The 15,984-nt window shown below is 39.9% G+C and overlaps 1 protein-coding gene across 7 annotated transcripts in view; it reads right to left on the reverse strand.

Annotated features, from left to right (window-relative positions):
- VPS13B (vacuolar protein sorting 13 homolog B) overlaps positions 1 to 15,984 on the reverse strand; it is a 434,621-nt gene that overhangs the window by 12,546 nt on the left and 406,091 nt on the right. For all 7 annotated transcript variants that reach the window (XM_071421508.1, XM_071421509.1, XM_071421507.1 and 4 more), the window contains 5 exons: positions 15,262 to 15,461; positions 12,658 to 12,776; positions 10,726 to 11,540; positions 6,327 to 6,503; positions 5,178 to 5,348 (listed from right to left, as the gene is read on the reverse strand). In XM_071421508.1, the coding sequence (XP_071277609.1) occupies positions 5,178 to 5,348; positions 6,327 to 6,503; positions 10,726 to 11,540; positions 12,658 to 12,776; positions 15,262 to 15,461 (1,482 nt within the window). The remainder of the gene's footprint in view (positions 1 to 5,177; positions 5,349 to 6,326; positions 6,504 to 10,725; positions 11,541 to 12,657; positions 12,777 to 15,261; positions 15,462 to 15,984) is intronic.

Below are 15,984 nucleotides of genomic sequence, written 5' to 3' on the forward strand. Positions count from 1 at the left end.
CACTCACTGAAGCTGAGTGTGCAGCTGAACATTCACCTTTTGTACCACAAAGGCCACAAAGCTTTTTTCTTAATGCCATGCCATTGAAATGATACAATTTTCAATTCATAACTACTTACCAGCTGTTCCTGCTGCTTGACTAAAATAAAATCTCAACACCACATTAGACAATTGGGATTGTTTGTCCAGTCTTTTGTGCAATTGGGATGCAATTGAAGACATAAAACAATACTTGGTGTCGTCCTAAGTTACAATATTATACTATCCTGTGACCTCCTTCACCCTATCTATTGAGGTCATCCACAACAACTGCACTTTCAGAACAGAAGTTATTGCCTTATAAAATGTAATCCACCTAAGTCCTAGCACTAGTAAATTATTTACTGCAATATACTTGGGCAAAGTTTTAAGGTAATAATAAGAGCCTACTGCAAAGGACCTGTGGTATGCTCCAGGCACTCCTCAGCTAGAATTAGGCTCCAAGGACAAGGAAACAGAATGGAAACTGCTGTGACTGTGTGAAATAAGAATATTTATGTAATGCCCCAAATAATCTATAGCTTAATTAGCCAGTTTTTAGTAATTCCACACTTTCTGTTACTCTGGCATTTTATGCATGCTCTGAACTTCTCTGTGAAGACATTGCCCTTTTGTATCTCAAATCCTTTTGCAAGTCTTGTTGTTCTACCTGCAAAAAATATACCAAATGATCTTCTCTTCCTCTGTAATTCCTTATCTTGAATTGCAACTCACTGCCATAACTCATTTATGTACAGTGGCCATGCCCACAAATCACAAAATAAACTAAACCTTACTCCTTTCACTGAGGAGTGGCTGGTCCTAGCACCCTTGTGTGGGGAATCCAGATCTGTGCAGCTCCTTTCCTGTGTGCAGCATGTGTGTGCAAAGGAAACAGACAGAGACCAAAGCCTGAGCAACCTCAAAACCCAGCAACAGCCAGAGAGTGGTAACACACACGTGAGGCTCAGGGCACTTCTCACGCCAGAAACTGTGCAAAGCACATCTTCCTATGCCCCTGTGGCTTCTTGTGTTCTAACAAAGTTCTTGGCAGGAGCACCAGGAGGGATGGACTTACCACAGAAAGTCTCTCCCCGCCAGATTCCAGTAGGGTATCAGGAAAGCACAGCATGGAACCACATGTAGTGGTTCCTCCCTTCCCACTCTTGTTCTCTCTCACATGGTGTCCTACTGCTGTCCCTGTCCTTTCCCTGTATGTCCCTTGACCAGTATTTTTTTAATTAAATGAAACCATTCTCCATTTTTCTTTTTTTTTTCCTTGCCCTAAGCATTTGATTTTATATGCATGTCCACATATGTACACACAGATTATGCATGTATAAAGAAAACCTCAATAAAATTAAACACCAAAGCAACAAAACAAAAACATATTCTTCCATTACTGGACCAAAGAGGTTCCAGCAACAACATAACATCTGCTAAACATCAGATGGGGTGCACTCTGGTTAATACATGTTGCTCAGTAACAATAAAAGAAGTTACTTTGATAGCTACAAAATTCAGATAGTTCAGAGTATATCACTGGATTACTTCAAGAAGAATTTGATTACAGGCAGCAACTGGTTCACGTGCAGACTGACAAAGTTGGGTGAACGTAGCACAGCTTACGGCCTTGAGAAAACTCGGATTGCTTGTGACAAACTCTTTCAGAGCAAGACATAATTGGAAAAAATCCCCCACTAAGAGAAACTGGCCATGCTTTGCCATGAGGCTGGAAGCTGCCCAAGCTGAAGCCATTTTGCTTCCTTTTCTCTGTTGTCTTTCAGGACTGCCTCAAGTGTTTCACACCAAAAACAAGGCTGAAGCATAATCTCATCACAGCAAACCACATAAAAATACAGCTCAAAGGAAAAAGCACCTGTTGCCATGCATTGATGTAGTTGCACAGTTAGTGTGTGGAATAGCACACAATTTCAGGATTAGCACTGGTTGTGCTATCTTGTGTTGTAGATAGGCAAATATAGAGTGGCCCTGACTCAGTGATAGTGTACAGCAAGAACAGCTACCACCACCTGTAATAACAAAAATCTGAGCTTCTGAAACCCAGGCTTTGCCTTCTCTACCAGGATAGTTACACTGTCAGGCAATATGAGTCAATCCACTTCCCCAAAAGCACGAAGGAGTAACTGAAACGTTGAGCACTTCTGCCATTGTAAAAAATAGCTTTCTGAATAGTTGTCATCTTTTTGGTTATTTAGATATGCTCAACTTTCTAAAGGCAGCCACTTCAATGTAATATTTTTCACTAGGACCAGCAGTTGAAAATACAGCCGATAGTTTCAATAGTCTCTTTTACATGCTAAAAGTTAATATTTTAAGTTTGACCCTGTCACACAAAATGCAAAAGATAGTTCCTCAGTGAGGAGTCAATCATTTAAATATTTTACCAAAAATTTCACTGCATTTTTGCCTAAACATATAAAAGGAAAAACCACACCTATCATAAACTGTTGCTTCTTTGCACGGACAAGTGTTACTAAAATGACCCAGAAAACTCCCCCAAATTAGAAAAGAAGACAACAGCTGGCCAAAGATAACAATCAAATCAAACAACACCCTGACAGTGCTTGAGTCATTTAAAATGAGACAGGACAAAGCACTTAAGAATGTACCACAGGGAACAACTTGCACTGAGGAGGAGACGAGAGTACATGATTTTGGCCCCGATTCAGCAAAGCTCTTAAGCACATGCTTAAGTGCTCTGCTGAATCAGGGCCACTGTGAGCCAGATTTTCACAAAAATCAGAAAGGCACCTCTACTTTCTGGGTAGAGACCACTACACACCGATGAACTGAGGACTCTAACATGACTTCACCTAGGCACAAAATCTACATTTGCCATTGTTTTAGCTGCCTGCATGGGTCAGACGGCTTACGAACACGAGCGTGACTGTTGTAGAAATCTCCTTCACACTCTTCAATTTTACAATTAGAAAGTCACAGAAATTACGGCTTCAAATAGTTGTGCTGTCTGCATTTCTGTGCTCATCAAACTTTTCATCCTTGCAAAGGAAAAGAACTGCAGCTTCACTTTGTTATGTATGAATAACCATAAGTGTTTTTAGAGTAAGCATGTTCACGTTTATTCTGTACGCGCTGGGGAAAAAAAGCAGCACAGTGATACCGTCCCTTCAACTACAACTGGTTTTATTTTATATTTTTTTTTTTTTGGGAAGCCACAATATTCTTTACACTAAAGACAGGACAGCAGCAGCTTTCTGACATGTTTGTAGAAATTGAAACATAGGTCTATTCATAATTTAGGTGTTGACACAATTTATATGAATTCTGCTGCCCAAACAGAGCAAACATGCTTTTTAAAAATCAAGTTTAATTAAGAAAACTGATACAAAGTAAATGGAATATTTCTGATTTCTCCCTTATTGAGAGTTCCATACTTGTCACATCCAGCTTTACAGTAACTGTAGCAATTTATCTGGGTGCTTCACTGACTCCACTGCTAAGAAAAGAGGCAGTTAGCAGGGAGCGATTGCTAAACAGTAACAGCGGGAATAAAAACAAGACCCTAGCTTGTGGAGGAGCACTGTTTAAATGCTGATATGAAGCTCTAGGTTTCTAACACGAAGTCTGATCTCTTAGGAAATCAGGGACACTGGAATTCTAGCTCTATTTTTTGTTTTGCTTTTAACTCGGGTGTACTGCCGCAAACCACGGAATCCTTGTGTGCGGGGAGGTGCAGGAATGGCGTATTTGTGCATGTATGAGAGGAGCTCCCAGCTTTCCTGAACTGCAAAAACTTTGCCTTGATACAGCCAAAGCTACAAAGTTTTGCTCTTTGCTTCAGGCTGTACAGCTGATGTTTTTAGCTCTGAAGGGCTCTGGTGTGTCAGTGAAGGAGATATAGACACCATGTTACCTTGATGTTTAATTAATAACTGAGCCAAGATCACCAAACCGTTTCACCAGCACATATACACCAGGCTGACACAGTGCTTCTAAAAGTATAATCTTTCATCCAGCAACTCAACCTGACTGCCCTTAGCCCAATAAAACAAGAGGGAAAAATAAAACCTCCTCCAAACTGCCTTTGATTTGCAACACCAGTAACAGCTTACTATTGGGACAGTGGCTACTAATATATGAAATTTCTCCTTTATGCACATTTCTCCCAGGACACTTGCTTGCTGGTTTACAGGCATTATCAAATGGCAGTGCTTCACATAATCTAATGTTATTGCTTAAAATAATTCCCAGCAATTTAACCCGAAGCTGTAACATTTTTACCACTTCCTCTTTGGGGCTTTCAGGGTTGCGGTTGCAAATTTAGGAGTTGTGTACACTACTGAAGATTAGGAAACAGGACAAATCCTTTCAAGCTTCAGCTCTTCTAACCTTTTGCACTGGACTGCTTTTGGTCACTTTGATCTCTAAGAGATTCATACTGTTTAATACATACTGAGGAACTCTGCCAAACAATACAGTTCTGCATTCCTTTGCTGTGTGACAAGTCGAAGTAACCTAGAAAATCCAGCCCCTTACTGCAAAACTTCTTGCAGAGAATTTTTCCACTGTGGGTTAGTTTTCAAAATTTAGGTGCTACTTTGAAATGGAGAGAGTAATCTTCCCTTCTAACCAAGCCACTCAGCTGCTTGATGAATAAAATTACACTGAATCAGGACGATCTGGGTCTCTTTGTAAAAGCAGAATTCCTCATCAAAGCTTACTTAACATCTGCACTAAGTTGAAGTGGTTTTCAAACAAACCCAAGAATCTCTGATATCTACAGTGCTGCAAAAACAAGCAGGTTCAGAAGGCAATCCTATAATTCATCAGAAAGTAAACATCAGCATGATGACGTCTTCGTGTTGAATTAGTTACAAGTCACGCTGCCCGATGCAGAATTATTCTTTTTTTCCCGCTTAGATCTACATCATGTACGAAATATTATTTCACCAACTGCAAACCCATTCTATATCTGCAATTATTTTATCAGCAAAAATCATACACAAAAGTTAGAAAATCTTGATAAACAGTATCTAATATACATACTGTGAGGCTTTGTCACAAGAAGACACCAAATCCCCAGAATTTGAAATTATAACTCACAGTTAGAAAAGGTTAGTGAGCAGATTAGAAAACAGTATTATCACTTAACTTGATATTTAATAGTACATTACCTAGAAGGCTAATGCCTAAACGAGAGAGCCCCTGTCTCAGTCCTTCTCCCAGGCTCTCTGGAAGCTGCCTTCTCCATTCTTCTTGTCTGTTGTAATGCTCCTCATCCAGTGACAGCCTATCCATATTCCGAGCAAGACTTGTTGCCAGATTGGTAATTGACGTCAGTGTACCTAAATGCATGGAGATATACATTTGGGTCTGGATCAAAATGCTTTAATTTAAACCACGGAGACATTGTATGCCTCAGTGCAATGCTGAGCTTATGAGCAGAGCAGCAAGTCAAGTGAACAGTCACCCATGTGTAACATGCTTTACTATTTGTTAAGCATCACCACGCTGCTGTTATGGCCCGTGTCACGCCTTTTACATTAGCCTGCTCCAGGTTGCCTGGTCGGTGGGAACAGAAACTCATCTGAACATCCTTCTCCAGTTCCCCTGTGGAAGGCCAATCTAAATGGAGAGGGGGGTGATGGAAAGGTAAACAAATATTTACAGAAGGAGCCGTGAGGCCGCGTCCTGCGGGAGGCAGGAGCGGAGGCTCGGAGCAGCAGCCAGGGCAGCCGCTGTGTCTGTGCAGCAGCTGGAGCCACGCGATGGCACTGTTTGTACAGGCTTTGCAAGGGAAGAGCTCCTCCTGTTCCCATGGCAGGCCAGCCCCACTGTCAAATCCCATCCACGGACTCACACAGTTATGACAACTGTATCTACTTTTTTTTTTTTTTTTTTTTTTTTTTTAATAATAAATATGATGAGGCGACCGAGTGTAGAATTTCTGATGGCTAGCAGAAGTGCAGAACACCTTTAATACTTCTGCAGTTATCACATGAAATACTTGCTGAGTGAATATCTATTTCCCACTGGGAGGTTTAAAATTCTGAAGTTTCTGAAACATTCTCATGCACTGCAGTAAAGTGGTGATCTGTTTAGTACATGAGACATTGCATGTGAGCTTGTTACATACACTCTAAGCTTAGCTAAACAGGAACTGTTTGGTTTTTGAGCCCTGGTACCAGGAATTTCAACTAGCACAGAGCAGCACAAGACAAGGCAGGGCCAGGAGACTGAAGGATGGACAGATTTTATTGCTTAAAACTTTAACAATGCATGACAACAAAGCAGTAGTTGGAGTAATAAAGTGAAAGCTCTACCTTTGGAAATGTGTTTTACAAATGATGTTGTTCCTCTGGAAACTCCACTGACAAATGCTCCTGGGCCTCTGGTCAGTCCTTCATAGGGGAGCCTAAAGAAATCAGCTATGCCATTCCCTATGCTTCTCACCAGACTAGCTGGGCTTCCAAGAATTTCCAATGATCCAACAACCCAGCCTGTGTGGAGAAACAAGACACATGTTACAGCTGCAAAAACTGCAGAAGCAGCAGTTGTGAAAAGGTTATTCCTTAATTATCTTTTTCACACTAGAATTCATTGCATTATGAACTTCCTTTGAGCAAAACACAGGAAATAACTCATCCACTATGAATTCAGAAATGGCAATCTTTCATACTTCGTAAATCAAAGAAATCCTTTTGGCAAACTCACAAATAGCTTTAGAATTACTTCCTTCCAGGAGCTTCCCGTATTTCTGCTAAAAGTGTGTGAGGGAGGCGGATGCGAGAGCCTCACAGCTACAGAGGAATGGACTGCAAGCTCAGATGCTTGGGTTGGTTTTAGACACTATAAGGCAGCGTTGTGATTTCACATCCTTATGTGATAGAATTGTGACAGGGAGTTTACACTGATACAATGTACTGCTTTACGGGAGTGTGCAGGTCAATTGCTTGATGGAGTGTTAGGAAAAGGGATGCAGATTTTTGACAAGTGCTTAAGAAGTTATTTTAAATCCACCCCAACCCTTCTAAGCTGATCATTTTCTTTCAGAGTGCAGTGAAAGCCAGACAAATGTCTTCTGCTCAGTACAGTTGTGTAAACAGCAATGACATCTACATGCTGATTAGGTTACTCATAGGGGAGTATTCCTTATGCATATCCCAGGAGAAGTATCTGCAGATCTGGTTTCCTATATAAACGCAGGGTTGCCAGCAGCTTGCTGGATGGCTGAGCATGCAGCAATCTGTTGCTGGAAAGCTATTTGCAGGTCTTGTCTTTCTCAGGCTGGTAGGCAGCAGATTTATTAGGGAAACAGTGCTGCATAACTCTTTTTTTGGCAGCCCAGAGAGAGCAATTCAGAAATGGCAATAAATGTGAAACAGGAACTGTTTGGTCTTTGAGCCCTGGTACCACGAATTTCAGCTGGCACTGTCAGAGCGCACAAGGTGTGACAGGGCCAGGAGACTGAAGGATGGACAGACTGGCCTCCTGCTCTCCCATGAGGGCCCTTGAGCTGTGCTCTGCCCTCCTCATTCCCATCTCATCATTGAAAACTCCTGCTATCCAGATGCTTTTCTTGTTTTCTTTTAACCCCTCCCAGTCATTCCTGTGGAAGGCTGAATCATGAAACCAAACAGAAGAGAAAATGTTACTCATATGAAATGAATTAATCTCATACTATCATTCTAAGCTCCCGGAAAATCTATTATTCTTGTTGAATCTGTCCCACATTTCAGTTCTGGCAGGTTGAGAACTCCAGTACTTGTCATATGAAAAGCAGGAACCAGAGTGGACATAAGAGAGAGGGTGGGATGGACTACAAAAACAAAACCCAAGTGCTACTGGCAATTCAATGAACAGAGCAGCAACACACATTGTGCCCCTGCTGTCCTGGAAAGGAGCATCCCCTGGCAGTCCCTTCCTGCCAGGATCAGGGGAAGCCAGAACTCCAGGTTGGGTCTGCAATTCCCTTGCTGCAGGATTTTTAATAAATTATCTTTGCCACTGTGTGAAGTGCTGAAAAGCTGGAGGGGTGGGGGAGGTATGTATAGATGGGAGAGATGTTTTTTCTGCTTTTTCTGATCAATATTATTGCAATAATTCCTTAGAGCCTTTTTCCCCCCAGAGATTCTTGACATTCCTTGTCCTACATGGTGGTGTGATGGCAAGTGGCTACAGGACACTGCAGCTTAGTGCCTTGGTGCCCTGCAACATTCCCAGCAGGCACCACCAGCCTGGCACATGAGGGACTCCACTCGCCTGCTGGGACAGCCAGCATTTTAGGAATGTAAAACAGAGAAAAACCAGGAATGAAAACAGTTAAACACAAAACTGAGGGGTAGCCTGGTATGCCAGGGATGTTTTGTTGTAATCTGTCCATGCCTCTCAGGTTTGAGAAGCTCTGAGTGGATCATGCTCACCCTAGGAGAGTGTATGGGAATAATGTACAACATGCAGCACGGGTGACCCTCCTTGGCCAATGCCCAGAGCAAACCCAATGGCTCCTCACTGCCAGCTTGGACCACCCAACCCAGGGAAGAAGGCCTGGGATTAAGTCAGGAATAGGAGAATGAGGAACCAGGAACAACCCCTCAATTCACAAGCTCTGTGTGGCATTTTACTTTGCAGAATACAGTATCATGTCAGGTTACCATTCCCCACTTATGCAGAGTAATTGTATCCACTGACAAGAAATGAATATGACTGTATTAGCAGAGAGCCACTGAATTTTCCTTATAGAATTATAGGGTTAGATGTACCAGGGATATTTTTGAATATAATTTTATTCGCTTTTATATAGGGGACAACTTAATTAGAAAATAATAGGAGATTTCCATTGCAGGTTTGGCTGATTTGAGATAAGCAATGCTAATCAGCATAATTGAACAGAGCTCTCCAGTCCCACCCATGGCTTTAATGGATTCTGACCACTCCTTTGCAACACACAGGGCAACCTGATGCACCCCCTTCAGCAAGCTTTGGGGCAAATCCTGCTCCCTCCCACAGGTCAGCAGTGGTCCTCCACACAGCTAAGGGCAAAAGAGTGCATATCCCTGAGTATAAGGTATGGCTGTATGGGCAGGCTGTCTGTGCAGATGCCACCAATGATTTATGCATGAGCAGAAGGGGGTTGAACAACCCCTATTCCAGATTAATGTAGTTAAAATGCAGGAGCACAAGGTCCTCTTCCATAAGAGACCAACTGTGCTAATGGTGAGAAAAAACTCAGGGTTTGCAGATCATATAAAGCTTTTTGCTTTATTTTTTCCTTCCTTTTTTTACTTTGTTGACACAGTCAGCTCTTTTGACAAGTGTCACAAAGTCTTCAATATAAACTATTTTCATTGCTAAACCAAGCATTAATCAGCACAATTCACCATTTTAATTATGATGACACCTTTCAAACAATACATTTTAGTTTTAGTACTTTCAGTGGGAGTTAAGTATATATGCATATGTATTTTCCTGAAGAGAAGTTCCACCAAAGCAAACCTCAGTTCCTAATACTTAAATCTGCTTGATTTCAGATACATCACTGATCACAGAGCAAGTGATGGGGGAGAAGCATTTACACTGTGGACCATATTTGGCCACAGTTTCACTCTTAATTACCAAGCAACTAGATCTGCCCTTCTGTACTACGAAATTTAACTACACAACAAATCCAAACAAGTAGCAGAAAGAAAAACCTGCAAATTTTGCAAGCATAATATTGCAAGAAAATAATGAACTGGTACACTGCTCTGGTGCACAACTGTGCACACTGTTGTCACAATCAGCAGTGCAAGTCAGGCATGCACACAGTGAAACACAATGTCAGCATCTATAAACAGATGAAATGCACATGTACAGTTTTGGAAAGGGTGCACAGAAGTCAGGTTGCAGCTATGCTTCCAGTCCAAATGGAAGCATTAGGATCTCAGAAAATCTGACTATTAGTATTGCAGGAAAATAAATCCCACGTTTCAGTGTGGAATATGTTACTTCTGTGTGATCATGGAGGAGTTTTCTGTCTCAGGCACAAATTCTGTGCTGCACCAATAATCATCAGAGACCAGATTTCATTACTTCTATATTAGTATTTATGGAAAAAAAAATGTACCTGATAACTTAAAAAACCTAATTGCTAGCTATTGATCCCATATAGGAAAAAGTTACTAACAGCAAACTTCATAGTTCTTGGATCAAAGGATAACAAACATCTGCGTACCAGTTTAGATTGAAGGCTGTATGAAGAAAGACAGATTCCTAATCATAAACTGCAGCCAAAAGGAGTTTTAACAACAAAACAACATTCAGGCCTATAATTTACTTCTGAAGGCAGAGCAACATGCTGAATAATTTGATTAAACAGTGTTTTGGGGAGTTTATGTAAGGAATGTGGGTTGATTCTGACTAGTGCTATAATATAAAATGACAAAACCTAAGCCAGCTGGAACACATTTTAATGCTGTGTTCAGGGTCTCAGGTGGCTAAAGCCCTCAGGTGGCTGGCTAATATCTAGCACAATGTTGCAAACCTTCCCTGGTGTCTGCTCAGCTATTTTACTTCCCTTATGTTGCACGACAGGACCTGAATGGTGTCTGAAAGTATCGTTACCAAACAGTGTCTAAGGAGAACAAAAATTGTACTGCTAACATCCAGGGTACTCATCTTGAGCGACAGCCACAGAATCCTGGTACCCAATGAAAATGTTGCTCGTTAAGGAGAAGCACTGACCTGCTCTGAAAAGGGCTCCAGCAGCGTAATGCATGGCCAGGGCGTGCACAAGCTGCCTGGCCGTGGTGAAGATGGGTCCTCGCTCAAACACAGAGAAGGAGAGAGGGGTGTGGTCTGAGGCTATATACAGTTTCAATGAAGCATGAATACTGACAAGGAGATTAACAGGTTGTATTTTTAATCTTCTGAGTTTCACTGGCTTGACTAAAGCTCTTGCATGCTCTCTCACTTGTTCAGGCACTATCAGGATAGTATCTGAAGCACTGATGGATTTACAAGCAGTTTTGTTTTCTGGAAGATATGTATCAAACAAAGTCTTGATGTAGTAAACAAAGGTGTCTTCCACATACAGCCTAGCTGGTTTGAGCTCAAAGCTGAAGTCATTCACGTGAAACATGAAATTCTCTTCCTCAGAAAAATCAATGCAGAGTTTAATAAAGCAGTTTTCCTTATAGCTTTCCAAATCTTTGTTACAAACAATGAGGTTGTTCATTCTTGACCACTGCGCGGTTTCAGTTTTCTCTTCTTGGCACAGCAGGACTGCAAAATGGAAATTGGATTTGCTGTACAGCTGATTGTCCAGTTGCAAGTCTTCACAATACACTTGGAGACTATGAAACTGTGGGAGGCCTTCCACAGAGTCCTGCTGGAACTCCTGTGACAGGGAGCTGGTGGCTGGGGCCATGTGGAGGAAAACATTGTCCGCTGTGAGACGCAGGAGCTCAGATGACACTTTGTGGTTTGTAATGTCATCAAATGCAGCAAGACTCAACTGACTGATGAACATTTTCAGTGACAGGGTCTGCTCTTGACTTCTAGACAGGAGGGAAAAGAAGTTTTATTACTTCCTGTCTTTTGAGCTCACCTGGCATCTTGCTTGCTCGATAATATGTGGGAAACATTGTGTGAGTCCTGCTAACATTACTGGGATTTAGCAACCTTAATCACCACAGTGAGTACCACCCAGGAGGTCTTCTAAGAAACAGAACAGTATATATCTATACCAGGGTTGTCTTTTTCATCATTCAACAGGATAGTTTGGACAGGAACATCTCTATCTATCAGTAATTCCCTATTATATTTTACAGAAACAGATATTCAAACATGCCACAGATACAATTTTCTGAAGCTTCATGTACAGCCTCAGATGTTTCACTGAAGGTTACTATTACAGATAATCATTTCACACAGCAAGTGCCCTCCAATGAAGCCACTGCAGTGTTTATGTACTGATGGCATTGAGGGCCTCCCCCTGCAATGCAAACTGCCCATTGCCAAGTTTAACCAGCAAATGGACTATCAGGTACTGCTGAGGACCAGTTGCTTGGGGATTAATACTTAATTACAATGCAAATAAAAACAGTACAACAAATTCCACTCTAATTGTAACAGGATTGCTGGAGGGAAAGCATTCTGCAGAAATAAGTAGTATTATAATTGCACTTGAAAGAAGCAGATTGTGGTGTATTATGGAAGTGGGGAAATCTTCTAAAGAAGGGTGTTATAATCAAGCATGATTAATTACTAACTGTAAGGCTATTTCCACAGCTTTTGCATATTAAATCTTTGGGGGCTTGTAATATTACAGATGGCAGGACCTGGCTAAACAAATTTTAAACTGATGAACACCCTCAAAATTAATTACTATGGAAAAGGTTGTTTTTTTTTGTTTTTTTTTTTTAATTAACAACTCAGGTCCTCCTTTTGTACCAGTCATCTAATGTTTACCCTAAGGTGACATGACTTTTGATGTCAGATTGTCCTTTTTAACTGTGATATACAAAGCCATATGGTCTAAACATATGCTACAGAGCATGCAGCAGTATTAAACAAAACAAACAGCTAGGTTAAAGTTTCTAAGTCAGTTAACACTTAGAAAGCTGACTGAGCTCCCAGCAATGCTTTTAATCATCTTTTATGTGCTTTATGTACCTGTTGAGGTTGTTACCATCAGGTCCTGCTCTTCCTTCTGGGGCCAAGGTTATCACTATTGCTCCACAGTGATGGGTGATGTCCACATAAACACAGCCAAAGCCAGTTAAGAACACAACCTAAAAGAGAGGGTTAAAAACACATGGAATGTAACCAAAATCGATATTTTTAATGTCATAAATGAATTTAATGTTATTAATGCCTTCTGGTTGAGATCTTTTACTCAAATCAGGATACTATTCAGGAAAAAAAGTCAGATTTCAGTGATTCAGAAAATAACTGCTCTGATACTTTAAGTATTTCAGTTATTCAGGGAGATGAAATTTGCATCTCATCATTCAACTGCATAAGTGAATACATTTTAATAAGACACTTCTCCAGAAAGAAAACAAGATGTGCTGGGGAGGGTGGAATTTATATGAGAAGAATAAAGAGGAAATTTTAATTTATGATTTTGGATTAAACAGAAAGGCATTTTCCTGGAGCTCTAAAAAAATGCCACTTTCTCCTCTAGAAAACAAACCCTAAACTAGCCTTGTGTTGCTATGCCCTAGCTCAGAGCTGGGTGGATGAATGGTTGATAGCATCATCTAAAACACATGAAGACTGAAAAGTAACTAACATTTTGGATCCATGAAAACTTGCATTAACAACTCAAGACTGAAAACATTATTAAGCCATTTAAACTGGTTTGTGAGAACACCTTCACAGGCAAGATGCCAGCATGAGAAAATGGCAAAAACCTATTGGAAAGCATAAAACAACTAAAAAGGCAGGGAAAATGAGAATTTGACAACAGGTTTATGTCTTGCTTACAGGTGTACAAACTTTCATACTGGACAAGTTGTCTTTAGAAATATCCTACTTAGAGAAGTGATGTACTGCTTTTGGAGCTTAATTCTGCAATATTTCCAAGTTTTGTGTTTCTCCAGAATATAAAAGATTAAGATCTTTTAAAGGTTTGGAAAATTCACAGCAGTCCTTGTTAGAGCAAGCTGGCTTCTCTTTTCTTGTAAGGTTACTATCAAGACAACTGTTTACTAGATTGCAATGACAGAAGCTATAATATAATGGAATGCAAACTTGAGAAATAACACAAAGATATTGGGCTAGCACAGGTAAAACAAACAGCTATTTGTCTTGAAGAATCTTTACTGCTGTTAAGAAGTCACCAGAAGCAAGAACAATTGCAAGTTTAGTAGGATCAGCACTTAAACTGATTGTTAGGCTATTCATAATAACCTTGTACAGACAATTAAATTTCATTAATAAAATTTCTTATTCTTCTGACAATTACATATAAGAAAATTTCTACTTTTGACATTTCACTTCTAATCCTTTGCTTGTCTGGAAGAGATTCACAGTCTTACATGGAATTGGAGAAAAAAGGACATGTACAGAATTTTCAAAACTCTAATTATTCTTAAAAAACCTCCACTGATCTTGAAGATTGGTCATTTTAAATTCCAATTTCAGATGATTCTGATGATAAATATTTCAATATTTATTAAGGTATTAGTTTTAAGTAATTTTAAATTTACTTTCTAATAGAAAAAGAAGTATCTATCTGTGATCACATAGAAGAAATACAAATTACCTAAGATCCTTTAAATCCCAGTTATTTCACAACCTGAACTAAACTGTATGTGACACTATTAGTGTATTACTTATTCACTTATATTCATAGTTTTCAAAGAGAAAGACAGAAATCCTGGGAAAATTTTCAATGTGTACATCCTAAAACTTCAATAACAGAAGGCTGTACTTTTTTGGAGAGCTGTTCAAGTAGACAATGATCCCCAAATGTTGTCTTAGCATCTAATTCCTTCTAGGAGCCAGATACTTATAAAGAACCCTGGTCTGGCATAACATTAATGACTGAAATTCGAAACCCTGCATTGCTTGACTGGCTTGCTGAATGGAACTGAACTACTTGCTATATAACATAACACTCAATAATCAAGAGCATTTTGTGATTTGTGCCCAGGGAAAACATCTGAAACTAGTATTTCTTTCAAAGAGCCAAGCAGTTTATGTTGATTCCATGTAAACTAATGACTTCAAAGATGGAAAAAATTCCCATCAAAAAGAATTGCTCCAGTCAAGGAAGCTTTCATTTACCTCAAGATCCAGAGAAAAATAACAGAAGGCAAGAAAAGGGAGGGGTTGTTTTGTTTTAGAAAGACATGAGTAGCTTCTGTAAAGACACAGAGTGAGAATGACCGTGACGATTCCTACAAGATTTTAAGATAATTATCCTGTGATAATTAGGTCACCAAATTTTCCTGGATCCTGTGGCATTCTTTGCTTACAGAGTCCAGAAATTTTCAAGACTGATTTTTCCAGGCAACACTAGGTTGATTAAAAAGTGAAAAAAAAATCAGTGTTATAAAGCCTCTACGTTCTAGTTATTTTCAAAAAGAGACAGTAAAGAAGATAGTCTGTGTTCTAAAACTTCCACAGGAAGGGGCTTAGCTAGGCAGGAGAGTTCCCAGGAGTTAAATAAAACCCCTTAAACCAACAGAAAGGATACATTTATTGCAGAGGAACAATGCACTGTGCAGGTCAGAAAGACAACCATTTAAGTAATGTATAATGATTTACTTGTGTTCCTTGGTTGTTGATGTCCACAACATCACTCCATTCATTTACTAATTCATCAGATGACACCACTTTCAAGAGAATACTGGGCAATAAATCTCTTGTTTTGCAGTCTGGATAGCTGGAGATTTGATGGTAAAGTTCATGATGAACTGAACATTCAGCTGGAATCTTTCTACAGAAAACTTCAAACTTGGGTGTATCTGAAATGTTATAAAATATACAAGATCAGAGCCTTCTAAAACCTGTATGAAATCAAAACTCATCTATGCTTGCATAAATAAGAAAGCTTCTGTCTGAAATATTCCTAATAAATAAAAACATTGCTTTTCTATCACTTAGAGTATTATATGTTTGGGTTTTTTTCCTTTTCTCTTTCTATTTAATAAAATTTCACAGAAATAATATTCCACTGATCATTACATTAACTTATTCTGACCAGACTTTTGACAATATATTTTGTTACATTTGCAAATCTGAGAAAATAGAAATGTTCCAAGGGAACATTACTGATGTCAGCAAAACTCTACTGCCTATGGATTTCCTACAGCTGGGTCACCTTGACAGCTGGAACCAGGGAGACCCAAAAGCCCACAGACAAATATTTAAGTTCATACTCCTGACCTCACAATTAGCTCCAACAGCTTCCAGAGTCTCTCACTTTGAGGCAGACCTTCATGAGGGCATCAAGTTCTTGCTATAACCAAAACACCCACTGAACTCAAT

This window comes from Agelaius tricolor, unplaced genomic scaffold, assembly GCF_023055355.1.
Source record: "Agelaius tricolor isolate 1412-34295 unplaced genomic scaffold, bAgeTri1.0.p SCAF_2, whole genome shotgun sequence".
NCBI classification, from domain to species: domain Eukaryota; kingdom Metazoa; phylum Chordata; class Aves; order Passeriformes; family Icteridae; genus Agelaius; species Agelaius tricolor.